This window comes from Phocoena sinus, chromosome 10 (genome assembly GCF_008692025.1).
Source record: "Phocoena sinus isolate mPhoSin1 chromosome 10, mPhoSin1.pri, whole genome shotgun sequence".
Taxonomy (NCBI): Eukaryota; Metazoa; Chordata; class Mammalia; order Artiodactyla; family Phocoenidae; genus Phocoena; species Phocoena sinus.
In genome coordinates this window covers 38,011,847-38,028,359 of record NC_045772.1, presented here as the reverse complement: position 1 = coordinate 38,028,359, position 16,513 = coordinate 38,011,847, and the positions used below count along the sequence as shown (strand labels likewise).

General features: G+C 33.7%; 2 protein-coding genes across 19 annotated transcripts in view; one reads left to right on the top strand and one right to left on the bottom strand.

The window, feature by feature from the left end:
• ACSS3 (acyl-CoA synthetase short chain family member 3) overlaps nucleotides 1-9,925 on the top strand; it is a 154,411-nt gene extending 144,486 nt beyond the window's left edge. For 4 of the 7 annotated variants that reach the window (XR_004351695.1, XM_032644998.1, XM_032644999.1 and 1 more), the window contains 2 exons: nucleotides 72-247; nucleotides 1,085-3,241. Coding sequence is in view for 3 of the 7 variants with exons in the window: in XM_032644998.1 (XP_032500889.1) it covers nucleotides 72-247; nucleotides 1,085-1,153 (245 nt within the window). In the remaining 4 variants the exon portion in view is untranslated. Of the gene's footprint in view, nucleotides 1-71; nucleotides 248-1,084; nucleotides 3,242-8,666 lie in introns of those variants that run through there. The other 3 variants (XR_004351694.1, XR_004351696.1, XM_032645000.1) reach the window with 3 other exon arrangements.
• Nucleotides 5,006-16,513, bottom strand: part of PPFIA2 (PTPRF interacting protein alpha 2) — a 473,113-nt gene continuing 461,605 nt past the window's right edge. For 6 of the 12 annotated variants that reach the window (XM_032644985.1, XM_032644986.1, XM_032644988.1 and 3 more), the window contains 4 exons: nucleotides 16,385-16,453; nucleotides 8,686-8,845; nucleotides 7,384-7,475; nucleotides 5,006-5,376 (listed from right to left, as the gene is read on the bottom strand). In XM_032644985.1, the coding sequence (XP_032500876.1) occupies nucleotides 7,417-7,475; nucleotides 8,686-8,845; nucleotides 16,385-16,453 (288 nt within the window). In that variant the 3' untranslated portion in view covers nucleotides 5,006-5,376; nucleotides 7,384-7,416. Of the gene's footprint in view, nucleotides 7,476-8,685; nucleotides 8,846-16,384; nucleotides 16,454-16,513 lie in introns of all 12 variants that reach the window. The other 6 variants (XM_032644987.1, XM_032644989.1, XM_032644996.1 and 3 more) reach the window with 2 other exon arrangements.

Sequence of the window (16,513 nt, the reverse complement as noted above, 5' to 3'; positions counted from 1 at the left end):
TCCTCCCCGACTGCTGGGGCCCTGAATGATTAAAGTTAATTCAGAGCTTACCATCTGAACTTTCTCCCTAGATATAAATACAACAGAGGAACAAGTCTTAGAAGAAATTGTGAAACATGTTAGACAGAGCATTGGCCCCGTGGCTGCTTTTCGAAAAGCGGTGTTTGTGAAACAGTTACCCAAAACCAGATCTGGCAAAATTCCCCGCTCAGCTCTGTCTGCCCTTGTCAATGGCAAGCCATATAAGGTAAATTATCAAGGATGTTGAGTGCTTGGTTTTGAAATGTTTTCCCCCACTTCTTTGGTGTCAGCTAAGATCTTTCAGTGGTTCTCAAGCATGAATTATATCCCTAAAAAACACGTAACAGTACTTTTTTTTTAATATTACGGGGGAAAAATTGCATAGCCATTCTCTCTGTAGGAATGAGGGTTTTGGATAGAAACACAGATTAAGACCATATACTTTTGATTATAAGAACCAGTATGTGAAAATATTTTACTGTTAGTAAATATGTCAAATTCAAACTTGTGGAAACTCAATCTTATTAAATTAAGGATAAATTTTCCTTCATTGCCATCATTAGTGACTAATAGTGAGTGAGAGGCTGGCTATAGATATTTTGAAAATTCTAATTGATATATATGCTCATTATTTTTCCTGTTTTGAGTGAAAATTATTTTAGGTAATTTAGGCTGATTCAAGCATATGCATTCTTTTAATTTTTGTGCATATTATACATGCACAAATATATGTATTTTTAATCATCAAGATCTAATAAAAAGTGATGCAACGGTAAGGAGTGGTTGTATGGGCAAATGCCAAAAAAAAAACCTTTTTCTATAGATGCTCATTGAAAGGCCCATAAAAGAAAGTACCATCTAGGACCAATAGTTTTGCTAACTGAACAGTTTATTTTACTATAGATACATTTTAAAATATTGAGTTCAAAGTTCCCTGTTTTTGAACCTTTCCATATGAGTATGATAAGATAATGGGGAATACAAGATTGCATATAATTGTTTAATTGTATAGAATGGAAGGGTTCAATGAAGCACCTTCATCTGGCTCTAATTTTCTTTCCAGATATCTCCTACAATTGAAGACCCCAGCATTTTTGGGCACATAGAAGAAATGCTGAAGCAGGCATTATGACTTTTTTTTCTTTTTTTGTCACTTTTCTAATTGGAGTTAGATTTTGGAATTATTTCCCAGAAATAAATATTTAAATAGAAATTACATGCAAACTGAAATGTAAATTGTAGAGCTTGGTCTAAAAACATCTAAAAACAATGTACGTGAAAACTAGTAAAAGGCCTTCTGTTTGATTAGCCCAATTAGCACTGTTACTGGTTACCTGTAACATTGCTCATTATAGATTTTCCAGAACTTTGATTTAAGAAAAATATGTCTGACATACGATTTATAAAAATTGTACCCCCCAAAAAAAATTTTAATTGAAAGTGACACTAATATCGAGCCACTTGCTGAAATTAGGACTCTGCAGCTTTGACCCAAGACCTAAAACTCAAGTGAAGTCAGAAAACAATTATAATTTTCTTATAGAAATTCTGAATATTTTCTAATATTCTTGAGATGCCCACATGCATGGTTATTTTAAATGAAATGGATGAAATGGGACGTTTTAGGTAATCACCTAGACATGATTTTCTAAGTAGGAGAATCTGTCTAGTCACATATTTCCTGAGGGAAGGCTGGGTACCAACCAAGGTACAGCTTTCTTCAATCCTTTGTTACTTAGTCAAGGGGAATCACAGGCTGGTAGAGAGCATAGAGGTCAATTAATCCAATCTCTTTGTCATGGAGATGAGGGCTCTTTAGCTGACTGTATACTCTTAATGATTCCAGCTTCTTTTGGAAACAAGGAAATGTGTAGAAATGGGGAAACTGGCAAGGAAAGCTCTTAAGGAAGAAATGTAAAAGTTTTTACATTAGCTAAAAACCGGGAGGAGTTTTAAGAGAAACCAAAAATCCAGATTTTATGTGAAATCTCTAATTTTTAAATAACTCACTAAAAAAAAAAAAATTGTCATATCCAAAGCACATCCTTCCATTTAAACTTCTGTAAAACTATTGAGCATTAAAAAAATAACTGAAAATTAGTCTTTGTTAATAAGCATATGATAATGTGCCAATTATCCAGAGTAGGTCGATATAGATAATTACTTATTTGGTTTACTTAGAGCTCTACATGAGATCAGTTATCAAAGAATACATTTAAACTCAAAAAATACCATACCCATGTCTTGACGGTTCTTAAAGTATTCCTCAGTCTTTCAGTCCATCAGGAACATTATTTTTAAGAGCAACTGTCTTAACATATAGTCTGGTAACATATCACAAAATATATATGAGAGATAATAGATAAGAGCTTATTGTTTGTTTCATAAAAGTTGCTTACAACTTGTATAAAGACATTCTGAAAATGTTAGGATTTTTTGGACTGTAGCCTATAAGATAAATGGCTTCTCAAAGTAAATTGTTATTTGCTAAAATTGGCTTTTTGATTGTCACACCTGAAAAAATACATTTATCTAACTGCTCCTTTTAATTATTTTAGCAGACTGAGTTAAACTAATTAGATAGATATTCAGCTTATAATTTGAAGTTGTTGGGTTCCTTAAACTGTCTCTTCTCTTGAGTACATTTTATCTTATCACAACTGTAATCTTACACTTTTTAATGTCTTAGAATTAAGATGTATTACCTTCTTTTTTCATATAAAATTCAGTTCATTTGAAATGGCAAATTCTTTAGCCGATTGTGTATCATAGTTCATCTGCAAGGTATAAACCCAGGCATATACAAGAATTGTGTTAACGATTACATCTTTGATCCTCTTGCACATTTTTCGTGGTTATCAATCTGAGAGACACTTCAGCAAGCAGGCTTGGGTTATTTTCCTGTTGAGTGGGATTGGAAAACAGTGCACAAGACCGGGGAAGTGGTGTTTTCTTGTATCTGGTTAAAGAAAGTGATCTCCTTTGCAGGGTCAGAGAAAGTACTGCTCCTCTCACAAGACTGAATGTGGGGCAAGAAAGATACAGTCATCAGATTGCTTAAATTTTGGAAGAAAAAAAAAGGAATTTTCTATTTTAATACTTACCATAAGGTACTTTCACTCAATAGTACTTAAAATATTTTGAATTAAATGTCTTTAAAAATAACAATATAATGTTACTAAAAAATGTAATTTGCTGAAATAAATTCTGCACGATCTTCTTTTGGTAGTTGCATAGAATTTTTTTACTGTAAGGTATTAAAATTAAAATGTAAATATTTTATTTTAAAATCTATAGAAAAGTGCCAATTAATTGATCTGTTTTGCCTGTGAAAATGTACTAAGTGTATACAAATGAGAACTGCTTTACATTTAAAAGCAGTTTTATTTATATAAAATTATATTTGTAAAGGCTCTGATTATTAAAAATATGAAAATTCATAATGTTGATAGTTAAAAGGAAGAAAACCAAGGTTCTAAGCTTAATCCATGAAATGGGTTTTAGAATCTGGCAAAATGATCTTATACATCGAAGAATATTTTATGGTTTTTGAGGCAAGTAACTGGATCTTTTATATCCCTGTATGTTAGTCTATTTTAAATGGTTAATATCTCTTATTAGGTAATCTCTTAAAGGGGAAGAACTGTTTATGCAATTAAGTTGTGCAGAACAGTAGATACAAATCGAGTTTGTATTATTATGATACCATAGTTTCTATATTATATTTCATTTCTGTAAGTCAAGATCCCCATATTCAGACGAACTTAAAAAGCTCTTTCCCATTGTTTCTAATCAGGCAACATTTTTAGAAAATTTAAAATCACTTTCATAGGCAAGTTTAGTGCTCCCTCTTGTGGCAGACTCACTTTTGAAGCTAAAAGATTGATCACTAAGAAGAATGATTTTCATTATAGTTTAAGTAAAATTTTAAACTTTATGTGACTAGAAAACAAAGCTTAAACAGAGAACTGGAAGTATTTTTGTTTATTGACAATGGAGAGGGTTTCTGTTACCATTACCTTTTGAGTGAATCTGTTAAACAAAAATTGACATCAAAACAAATGTAATGTACGTGCAAACATAGCAAATTAAATACAAAAAAGGAATTACTAATGACAGGTCTTGCTGTTAATAAGATCAAGCAGCAGAAAATCAGCAGTTAGATAAATGGTATTCTTAAATAGATTTTACTTTGAAATCTCCCATATAAACAAAGAATAAACAACAGTAACACCACCAAATAAAGCCACAGGGAAGAGATTATTCTTCTATACTTTTATACACTATATATGTTAATCATTCTGTCTTATTTCCTCTGATAAGACTGACTTCAGGGAAGTCGCAACAAGGCCTTCTCGGCTAAGAGCATATAACGTTAGTTAGACATGAGTCTGGCTAATGCCCTATTACATTGACAAAAGGGAAAGGTTTCTGGGGTTTTGCTTTTTCCAGTGGAAATGACCTCAGACTCTGCAGTGGTTGACATTCACTGAACAGGGCTGGCTGGAGGTTCAAGGTATTTGGATGAACATGTGGTTCTTAGTAAAGAAGTTTTTTTTTTTTTTTTTTTCCTTGGTCCATAGGTAATAAGAAGAGATTTTTTTTTTTTTATAAATTTTTTTAAATAATTGCTTTTGACTCTTGTAAACAGTTTGGCTTTGTTTCGTATTGAAAAGGAGATCGAGCCATCACAGTGCTATTTCTAAAGATATAGGACATCCCTGATTTCCTTTAAAGGTCTATTTTTGGCTCCAGTTCCAGGTTAAATCATTCTTTTTTACATGATCAGAGGCAGGTTTTCAGCTTTAAGGATTGACAGACTTAAAGGAGAAACATGTTGGAAGCATGAAACATGCTTCCAGGAAACATATCAATTTGTTACAATTCAAAAACTGTAAAAATGGTGGAATGGTAAAATACAAACAGTACTTGGAATTGTCAAATGTTTGCACTCAAGACTCCATGAACCATATATTTTATTTAAAAAAAAATCATATTTATATCCATTTACATAAGACTTACACATTTAAAAAGAAATGCATACACAGTAATACATAAATGCCAAGTATATTACAATAAAACATGAAAAACCAAGTGGCTCCATTTCATAAAAGCATCTGTTGTACAGAATTTATGACGTGGATGATGCTTATTATTCAAATGACTTAAGCATTTTCTTACAATTGTAGTAAACTAATCAAACTTAATATCTGACTCCCCCCAAAATCACATTTTCAGCTTAATAAACCATTAGTTGTGATTATTTCCTTAGAATTCAGTCTTCACAAAGGTTTTCACTGCTTATCTTCTTAGATGGTAGTGCACTTTAGGTAGAGTAGACTGAAAAGACGACATCTAAAATATGTAATGGACAGCATTAGTTTACTGAAAGATCCCAGATTGGAAAAATCTCCCTCTGCGACTCTTGGTGCACCTCCATGCATCCTGCCCACTTTTGTCCTAAGGGTAGGATATCATCTCAGGTCTAACCAATGGCTGTATGTAATTGATATTTGCTCCTCTCTAATTTTCTGCAGGCGAGGTTCATAAATAAGATTTGCTCAACTTTGTAGAAAGTATGGCAGTAATATAAACAAAGGTAGTCACAGAAAACCTCAGCAGTCCTTTTGAAAAGCGTACAGCTTGCTCATTAATAAATTGAGTTGAGTTGACCTATTCCATGGAATAGATCTGTATTCTAACTCATATATTTTAGAGCTCTTCAAAAGAGATCTTTGTTTAATTGTGACAAAAACATAATGATAATCAGTAACATATAAAGAATCTGGGTTAGTGATGTGGCATCACTGATTCTTTCCAGTCATAATATACTTAGGAAAAGATCACAATTACTATCCCGACACAAGAGATAAATGATATGTTCTGAATTGTGTTAATAACAAAAATGCTAATGTTTCCTCACAATAGAAATTGGTTGTCCCAGATTAACTTATTGGAAATAAATACCTTTATTCCATTTAATGGTAAAAACTAGGAAATATGAACTAGAATGCCAAGCACAAAATACAGATTATAAATAGTTAAAGAGTAATTCTACCCATCAGTCAAGAGCTAAGAAGCAAGCACTACTCAACATATTAAGTAGTCATTTGTAAATTAGTGAAGTATTCTAATTCTAGTTCCTGGTAAATTATCATGTTATGTGTAGAAACTATTACAAACAGTATTTTGGAAAGCCTCTTATTTAGCCAAATTATTACAAATTTTAGATCATGCCTAATAAGGTGCCAAATTGTATACCATAATTAAATTTTTAATGTTAGGGTTTTACATTCTGAAATTAAATCTCTTATCTGAAAGCTTTTTGTTTTATCATCGGCAGCTTCAAATAGTGACCCAAATAAGGCAGCATATCAGCTCCTATATTAGGCCCCAAAGACCAACAGTAAGTTGTGTGGAGCTTTTAGTTCAAGGCAATGAATAAACAGCACAAGATGAGCTGTTCCCCTCCCCATCCCTGTGCACATACTTGGTTCTAAATATTGCTCTAAAAAGTGTTTCTCCAAAATTTTAATTCATCGTAAATGGTAGAATATTTTGGTAAAGCACAGTTGTAGATTAAAAAATGTTTATGAGTTCTTGACATTTATTTTCTATGAAGACACAGTTTTACTAAGACCGGTTTCCAATAAAATTCCATTTTCATATGGATTTGGAATTTGATTCCATCAACTAGTATTTCTCGAAGTACAAATGCCTTATAGCTTATGATTTTATAGGATGGGTTTCTGTCCTGTCCGCCATTGTTATAATGTTATTTCACTTGGTTTCTATCTGCTGTAAACCCCAGATACTTAAAATTCCTATACGTTTTCAACAAGTATTAATCACATTGATGAAAAACAACATACCAGAAGTTCAGATTTTTCAGTTATACTTTTGTTTTTAATGTGAAATAACCTCCAAATCATTTTCCTGATTCTGCCACTATTTGACTCTGGGTACCTACTAAAATACTATTTGCTTATTTCAACTTCCCCTATATAAAATACTCACTTAAAAGTGTGTTATTCTGTAAGTGCGAAACTCTCATCAGTAAAATGCTATATGCATCAATGTGCTATGAAAAAGTAGAAACCAGTGTAGTAGCAACCCACTGATGTGTAATAAGATAGTGACAGGCCTCCAACAGATGGGCCTTAAACCATAGCAGACAGATGGTGATAGGAAATCCTAGATTAAGAGTTACAATGTAAAGAACTTTCCACTCTCTAGCAATTCAAAGGGGTTCTCTCACTTCTCTCACTCTTCGGCACAACGAAGAGTATTGTGTATATTTACTAGTCTATGTAGGTTCCACTTTTTTTGGTGGTTTTTTGTCAGCCAAGGAAAACTACTCACAGCAAGTCAGTGCTGCCTCCTTTGAGTGGCTTGTCAACATGAGTATGTGCGAACAGTGGAGTTGTCTAACCTCTGCAGTCTTGATGAAGGAACTGCAAATGGAGAAAAGGGCTTTAGAGGGACTTGGATGATTGAGTACAAAATTTCAGATGAGAAAGATTCATTTTCCCTGCATAAAGGGATCTGAACATATTAATAGACCTTCTTTCTCTCAGATAGAAGCCACTCATATTCCTTTTCTCAAGACAAGCTACTAAAGAAAATTTATTCCAGTGTGATTCACCTGAGCTTTCAAGTTGTGTATTCCTCCTTAGGTGAAATCTGTTAACAAGAACAGTTCCCCTGGGTGCTCCTGTTTTTGAAGCAAAGATTGCTCTTGGAGAATTCAGTATGATAGATTATCTTCCCCTCCAATACTGAAAAGCTGCTATACTCATTTTAATCATGTTAAATTGCTCATGAATTTTGCTAATGTGTTCCATAATAGTAACAACTTAGAAGAAATATAGATCAAAGATCATGGAATATAGATCAAAGATCATGGTTTATACTGGAACTTATTTTAAGGGCCATGACAACTACTATCACCTTGACAAGAAATAATAATTCTAGGTGATTGTGTCAATAAAGAGAGTGGGACTTTTTTGTTTAATGCTTACCAGACAGACATAACTTTGTGACTACAACTCAAATTTGTCTCTCCTCCAGAATGGCTGTTTTCCTTTGTGAAGTATATAACACAAGTCTAATGTCCACAGAAGGAAATACTAATTGGGAAATTACTGTCGGTTTTGTGTTTGTTTAATTCTCTTCTCATGGTTGTGCTTGTTTATTTAAGGCCTTCTGCCTTGGTCATAGGTGAGAATATCTGATGAGTCTGAGTTTTTAAGATGAAATAGAAAACTTGCAATATTCAAGCATGTAGGGTGACAGTGGAGTTAATTTCCATTTATTAAGGACCTTTAGTCCAAATCCATCCTCTAAACAAATTATTTACTTGGTGAATAGAAGAGTAAAGAAACACAAATCATGCAGATGTTTTTCTTCCTAGATGTGGACATTAGCCAAAATAGTCCTTTTTAGGATATTTTAAATTATTTTTAAAATATGAATAAAGTGCCATGAGTTCATGCATTAGCAGCTTACAAAAGAGTATGGTCTGATGAAAGCAAAGTAAACTTCAAGCAGAGCAAACCAACTTAAGAAAAGAATCAATTCCAGAAAGCTGTGCAAGATCAGAGAACGACAGCATTTGCTAAACAAGCTTTTTACTTTATAAGCAGAAATGCAAAACTACTGTACCATCCGTTGTCATTTTCCTTGACTGCCCCGATGTTGTGGTTAACCTAAATCCAGCCGGTAATGTTTCTGAGGACCCAGGCATCATGCTGATTCCGTGTACTTCACGGGGAGGAAACTGCCTTCTCCAGGTCGACCCACGCCTGAAATTCTTGTCATCACTCTGCCAGTACAGAGATACAATTTGATGTAATGAAAACAAGTAAACTAGTCCAGGTGCTTAAAACATGTAACTCTGATTATTTACATTCAGTCTGTAAAGTGTACATATGGAATACTATAGTTCAAGGGTTATATTGATTCCAAAATGAGAATGCAGGATATGTGAAATAGAAATGTTTTTATTAAAAAGTTCATATGATTTCGAATCTAAAACATATGAAAGTAAAATCTTTGAAAATTTAAAATAAAACCCCAAAGTTTTTCCAAAAAGAATTTTGGGTATACTTTGTTGCACTTCATGCCAACTGTTTTTATGTTATGAGATGATATACTTAGTTGAATAAGTATTGGGTAAACACTATTTGATTCACACAGTTGATTATTTCATGAATTTTGCTTTTATGTATACAAGGTATATGTTATGGGAAATCTATATTTGATACAACCTGGCTCATATGGGATACGATAATTTATACTCTGTGTAAGAAACTAAATTTGTCATTTGCTAGATTTCAGCTGATACAGAATTAACTTGTAGTTTGTTGAAAAACCTATGCAAATGGTCACCTTCCTTTTAATAAATACATGTGCTCATTAGATGCCACCAAAAGCATAATATAACTCTGGCTGCTGTTTTACAATGTAATTCTTGTTGCTGATTCTATTATATCTTAATTGCATAAAATCTTCCCTCTCTGTGCATACACATTGTACCTGCAGACAAACAGTTATTTTCTCTGAATTGGTAAGCAACAATATGTAATTTACCATTTGACTGATTATCTTCTTTGTTTCTAATCTAAAGAAAATATTAATCATTCTACATAGATCTTATCTTCTTATATCACTAAGTTTTTCATCTAAGGAAGGACTGTCTACTCCCTAAAATTATAGTTAAATATGTGTGGTTGACTCTGCTAGCTCAGGTGACTTCATTTGGGCATAGAGAATATAGATAGATATTCAGCCTAAATTATTTTTATAAATAAGAAACACTATAAAGTATTCTTCATCATAGACTACTAATTTAAGTAGCATACAAGGTTAATCTGGGAAAGATAAAATCATTTATGTAATTACATTTATCCATTTTTCTTTTAGAATCCTTATTATTAATATATAAATATTGTTTAGGTATGATAGCCATTTTACATTTTAAGAGATTTCTGCTACTCTTCTCAACTGCAGCATTTGACTGCCTTAGACCTCCAAATGTTTATAAATGGAAAAAAGAAGCAGAATTTCACAGTTGTGGCCTCTCTGACTTCTTGAATCTTGGAGAAGTTATTGCATGAACATAAATTTCCTTCAGTTCTATAAAACATTACATTACACTGTAGGAATGTACAGCTCCTATAATGTGTGAGATAAGGGCTCAAAAATATGCCAGTAAGTTGAGAATTTAAATCATGATTCCTTAACTTCTGTTCTTTCAACATAGTGTTACTGCAGAAAGTTAATGGGAACTATAAGCAACAACATCACAGGAAAAGGTTTCCATGAGAGGAGATTGAAAGGTACGCTCTCAGCTGAGGATATCCTCTGTCTGTAGCAGCACATGAACACTTCTCAAATCATTTCAGTGGAATCTGAATGCGAGCAGCCCCAGAAACAAGTCTATTCTGGCTCCAGCTAAGTTGTTTAGATATTTTTGTTCACATTCAAAAAACAAAACCAAAATCAAACAAAGAAACGAAAAACTGAGACAAAAGCGACTAGAGGGTTTGAATGATAAAATCATGTGCTTTTTTAGTAATAAAAAGAGGTAGCATATTTTAAAGGCAGATAATAATGTTCCATTTAGGACTTTCAACTTGTTCATTACTTTTAAGAAGCAACACTAGAACCCACATAGACTTGTGTCTCTGACTGGACCTCTACTTCAGGTCAGTCTGCATTTTAGAATCGTTATGACAGATCTTTAATCATTTTTATTAAAATTATTTTTCCAACTTTTAAGTAAGGATAATAATTGTACTTAAAAGTGTGTATGGGGCTTCCCTGGTGGCGCAGTGATTGAGAGTCCACCTGCCGATGCAGGGGACACGGGTTTGTGACCCGGTCCGGGAAGATCCCACATGCCGCGGAGCGGCTGGGCCCGTGAGCCATGGCTGCTGAGCCTGCGTGTCCGGAGCCTGTGCTCCGCGACGGGAGAGGCCGCAGCGGTGAGAGGCCCGCGTACCGCAAAAAAAAAAAAAAAAAAAGTGTGTATGTGTTTATGCAGACTATCTTTTTGATTCAACAATTAAGAATACAGATTAAAAGCAGATACAAACTACTATATATAAAATACATAAACAACAAGGCCCTACTGTACAACACAGGAACCTATATTCAATATCCTGTAATAAACCATAACGAACATAAAAAGAAACGAAGTTGAGTTATTTGTAGTGCAGTGGATGGACCTAGAGTCTGTCATACAGAGTGAAGTAAGTCAGAAAGAGAAAAACAAATACTGTATGCTAAAATATATATGGAACCTAAAGAAAAAAAATGGTCATGAAGAACCTAGGAGCAAGGAGGGAATAAAGACACAGACCTACTAGACAATGGACTTGAGGATACGGGAAGGGGGAAGGGTAAGCCTGGACAAAGAGAGAGTGGCATGGACATATATATACTACCAAATGTAAAACAGATAGATAGTATGAAGCAGCCACACAGCACAGGGAGATCAGCTCGGTGCTTTGTGACCACTTAGAGGGGTGGGATAGGGAGGGTGCGAGGGAGGGAGATGAAAGAGAGAAGAGGTATGGGGATATGTGTATATGTATAACTGATTCACTTTGTTATAAAGCAGAAACTAACACACCATTGTAAAGCAATTATACTCCAATAACGATGTTAAAAAAAAAAAAAAGGAAATGGGCTTCCCTGGTGGCGCAGTGGTTGAGAGTCCGCCTGCCGATGCAGGGAACACGGGTTCGTGCCCCGGTCCGGGCGGATCCCACATGCCATGGAGCGGCTAGGCCCATGAGCCATGGCTGCTGAGCCTGTGCGTCTGGAGCCTGTGCTCCGCAACGTGAGAGGCCCACGTACCGCAAAAAAAAAAAAAGACTCATCAAATGACTCATCAAATAGAGAATATCAATAGAGAGACAGAAATTATACATGTATATGATATGTATTATATATATGATATATATATTATATATATATACAGAGAGAGAAAGAATCTAATGGAAATTCTGGAATTGAAAAGTGAAACAAGTGAAATTAAAAAGTCACTAGAGGGGGCTTCCCTGGTGGCGCAGTGGTTGAGAATCTGCCTGCCAATGCAGGGGACACGGGTTTGAGCCCTGGTCTGGGAAGATCCCACATGCTGCAAAGCAACTAGGCCCGTGAGCCACAACTACTGAGCCTGTACGTCTGGAGCCCGTGCTCCACACCAAGAGAGGCCGCGATAGTGAGAAGCCCGCGCACCGGATGAAGAGTGGCCCCCACTCGCCGCAACTAGAGAAAGCCCTCGCACAGAAACGAAGACTCAACATAGCCAAAAATAAATAAAAGCCATTTCTAAAAAAAAATTCACTAGAGAGGTTCAGTAGCATCTTTGAACTGGAAGAATAAAGAATCAGCAAACTTGAAGATACAGCAATTGAGATTATTCAGTCTAAAGAACAGAAAGGAAAAAAGAATGAAGAAAAATGAACAGAGCCTCAGATACCCATGGAACATCTTTGAACACACAATATGCACTTAATGGGAATTCCAGAAGAGGAGCGAATTAGGCAGAAAAACATATTTGAAGAAATAATACTCCAAAAATTCAAAATTTTGATGAAAAACATTACACATCCAAAGTCCAAGTAGACATCATAGTAAAACTGTTAAAAGGCAGCGAAAATCTTGAACACAAGAGAGAAATGATGTATCATACAAGGGAACCACAATAAAATTAACAGCTAATTTTTTATCAGAAACAATGGAGGCCAGAAGGAATGAGATGGCATATTCAAAGTGCTGAAAGAAAAAAATCCTGTCAATTAAGAAGTCTTTGTCCAATAAAAGTATCCTTCAGCAATGAAGGTGAACTAAAGACACTCCCAGACAAAGAATGAGAATTTGTTGCTAGCAGGCCTGCCTTATAAAAAATACTAAAGGAAGTCCTTCAGGGTAAAAGGAAATGACACCTGACAGTAAACTGAATCCACATGAATAAATAAAGAGCAAAAGGCAATTATATAGTAAATACAAAGACACTACAAACATATTTTTCTCTTTTATTCTCTTAACTGAGTTAAAAAACAATTGTTGGGTTTATAACATAAAGAGGGAATAGAGTTATATTGGAGAAAGGAAAGGACACCAGACAGTAGCTTGAATCCACAGAAGAAAATGAAAAGAACCAGAAATGATAAATATGTGGTTTAATATAAAAAATTCTATAAATACATTTTTTCTCCTTTCTTCTCTTAAATTTTTAAAATGACATATAAAGCAATAATTATAACACTATTATTGGATTTATAACACATATGGATGTAATATATATGACAATAATAGCACAAAGGGTAAGGAGGGAATTGAGCTATATTGGAGCAAAGTTTTGATAATTTATTAGAATTGAGTTAGTAGTAATCTGAAGTATATTGTGATAAATTACATATTATAATCTCTAGAACAAACTGAGACTAGTAACTCAAAAATGTAATAAAGAAACCACAAAGGAATTAAAATGTACATTAGAAAAGTATTTATTTAACACAAAAGAAGACAGTAAAGGAAGAACAGAAGCACAAGAACAAAAGAAGACATGAAGCATATAGAAAAAAATAAAATTGCAGAGAGAAATCCAACCATATCAATAATTACTCTAAATATAAATAGCTTAAACATTCAGACTAAATGTGAATGACTTAAACATTATCAAACCAGATTAAAAAAACAAGATTCAATTATACACTCCCTACAAGAGACATTTTAGATGCATAGACACAAATAGGTTGAAAGCAAAAGAATGAAAAAATATACACCATGCAAACAGTAACCACAAGTGAGATAAAACGTCAATACCAATTTTAGATAAAATAGACTTTAAGACCAAGAAATATACTAAAGACAGAGATACTTTATAATGATAAAAGGGTCAATTCATCAAAATGATATAATTAAGTGCACCTAACAACAGAGTCCCAAAATACATGAAACAACACCTGACAGAACTGAAGGGAGAAATAGAGCATTCCACAATAGTAGCTAGAAAGACAACCTACTGAACAGGAGAAAACATTTGCAAATGATATGACTGATAAGGGGTTAATATCCAAAATATATAAATAGCTCATATAACTCGACAACAAAAAGAAACAACCCAATTAAAAAATGGGCAGAAGATGTGAATAGACATTTTTCCAAAGAGGACATTCAGATGGCCAGCAGACACATGAAAAGATGCTCAACATCATTAATCATCAGAGAAATGGAAATTAATACCATAATGTGATACCACTTCACACCTGTCAGAATGGCTGTCATCAAAAAGAACACAAATAAGAAATGCTGGAGGGGATGTGGCAAAAAGGGAACCCTTGTCCACTGTTGGTGGGAACGTAAATTGCTGCAGCCATTGTGGAAATCAGTATGGAGGTTTCTCAAAAAACTAAAAGTAGAACTACCACGTGACCCAGCAATTCCACTCCTGGGTATATATCTGAAAAAAATGAAAACACTAATTCGAAAAGATACATGCACCCCAATGTTCATAGCAGCATTATTTACAATTGCCAAGATATGGAAGCAACCTAAGTGTAGATGAATGGATAAAAAAGATGTTGCATGTATATATACTATGGAATACTACTCAGCCATAAAAAAGAATGAAATTTTGCCATTTGCAGCAACATGGATGGACTCGGAGGGTATTATGCTAAGTGAAATAAGTCAGACAGAGAAAGACAAATACTACATGATATCACTTATATGTGAAATCTAAAAAATAAAGCAAACTAGTGAATATAACAAAAAAAGAAACAGATTCACAGATATAGCAAACAAACTAGTGGTTACCAGTGGGGAGAAAGAAGGGCGGAGGGGTAAAATAGGGTTGGGGCTTAAGAGGTACAAACTATAATGTATAAAATAAGCTACAAGGATATGTTGTACAACACAGGGAATATAGCCAATATTTTATAATAATTATAAATGGAGTATAACCCTTAAAATTGAGAATCACTATGTTGTACACCATAACATATAATATTGTACATCAACTATACTTCAATAACAAAATTTTAAAATTAATAAAAAATTAAGTGGCTAAATAAAAACCAAAAGAAACATTTTTTAAAAAATACAAACCATAATGGAAAAGAATGTGAAAAAGAATATATATGTATATATACACACATATATATACATATTATATATACATATATATATATAGAGAGAGAGAGAGAGAACTGAATCACTTTGCTGTACGCAAGAAACTACCACAACATTGTAAATTAACTATACTTCAATAAAAAATTTTGAAAAAAGAATAAGGATTGAAAAGATTATCAAAGTTATAAAATTAAAATCAGTTAAATATTAACTGTTTTTAAAAAATATTAATCATTATCCTGATTGGAGAGGAGTATGAATTTACAGGAAGTTAGCTGAGGTCAAGACTGTAGAGCTTATCTGTCTAACTTCCTCTGAAAAGGACAGCTTGGGTTTTATAAAACCAAGATCACCTGCCCTGCCCATTTGAGTGTGGAATTATTGTCTCATTTTAGGAATTGCTGTGTTCATTCACAGAACTATTTTAATCAGCTTTTCTTTACAGCCAAGAAACACCTGCATTTTGCAACACAGAATTATGCATCACTGTATTTTCCACTTCATACTCAGGTTTCCTCCCCATTTCTTCCAGAAAGATCCTTGAAAACCTCAGAAGGAATATTAAAATCCACAGTTTATCAATGCACAGAGTGTGCTAACGTCCCTTGTATTGCTTCATCTTGGGAGACTACTTACATGTTTACTATTTTCCAAATCATTTAAACATGCATTTACTATGTGTAGAGATTCTTACACTCAATATAACCTTCAATTCCTATGACTGTTAAAATGTTACTCATATATTTTTAAGGAAAACACAATATTGATATCTAAAATAATCAAAAGCTTCCCATTTATTGAAAGCAAGTTTTTTCTTCCTTTTAATATCCTAAAATTTCCTGTGAAGATACACTGATATTTAAGAAATAAGCACATCCCTTATTAAAGAGCTGAATTTATTAGGGCTAGTGTTGTCATTACTTACAATTTAAAAAAATTTTTGCTCAACATTATTTTGCTGTCATAGCTCATGAAAAATGTCTGAAATACTTCTTAGTGTTTCTAACTGCCGATATGATAATATATATGAATTTATAAAGTTCTTTCCAAATCAAATTAGTAAAATTAAATATTTAAGAATAATAGTAGGGGAAATTCTAGATTCTATCCATAGAACAAGCATCTGATGAATTTTGAGCACTAGTCCTTGAAAGCCATTTTACTTGTACTGTCCCAGGTCCCTTTTGAATGACAATGACAGACAAAGACTTACTTCATCCAGTCGCCGTTCAGTTCCCAGAGCCAGGAGGTTATTGTATTCCCTTTCGAGAATCTGCCTTGCCTGTCGAGATCAGATTAGAGTTAACATCATTGAAGTCACCTTTTATTTGAAAAATCATAG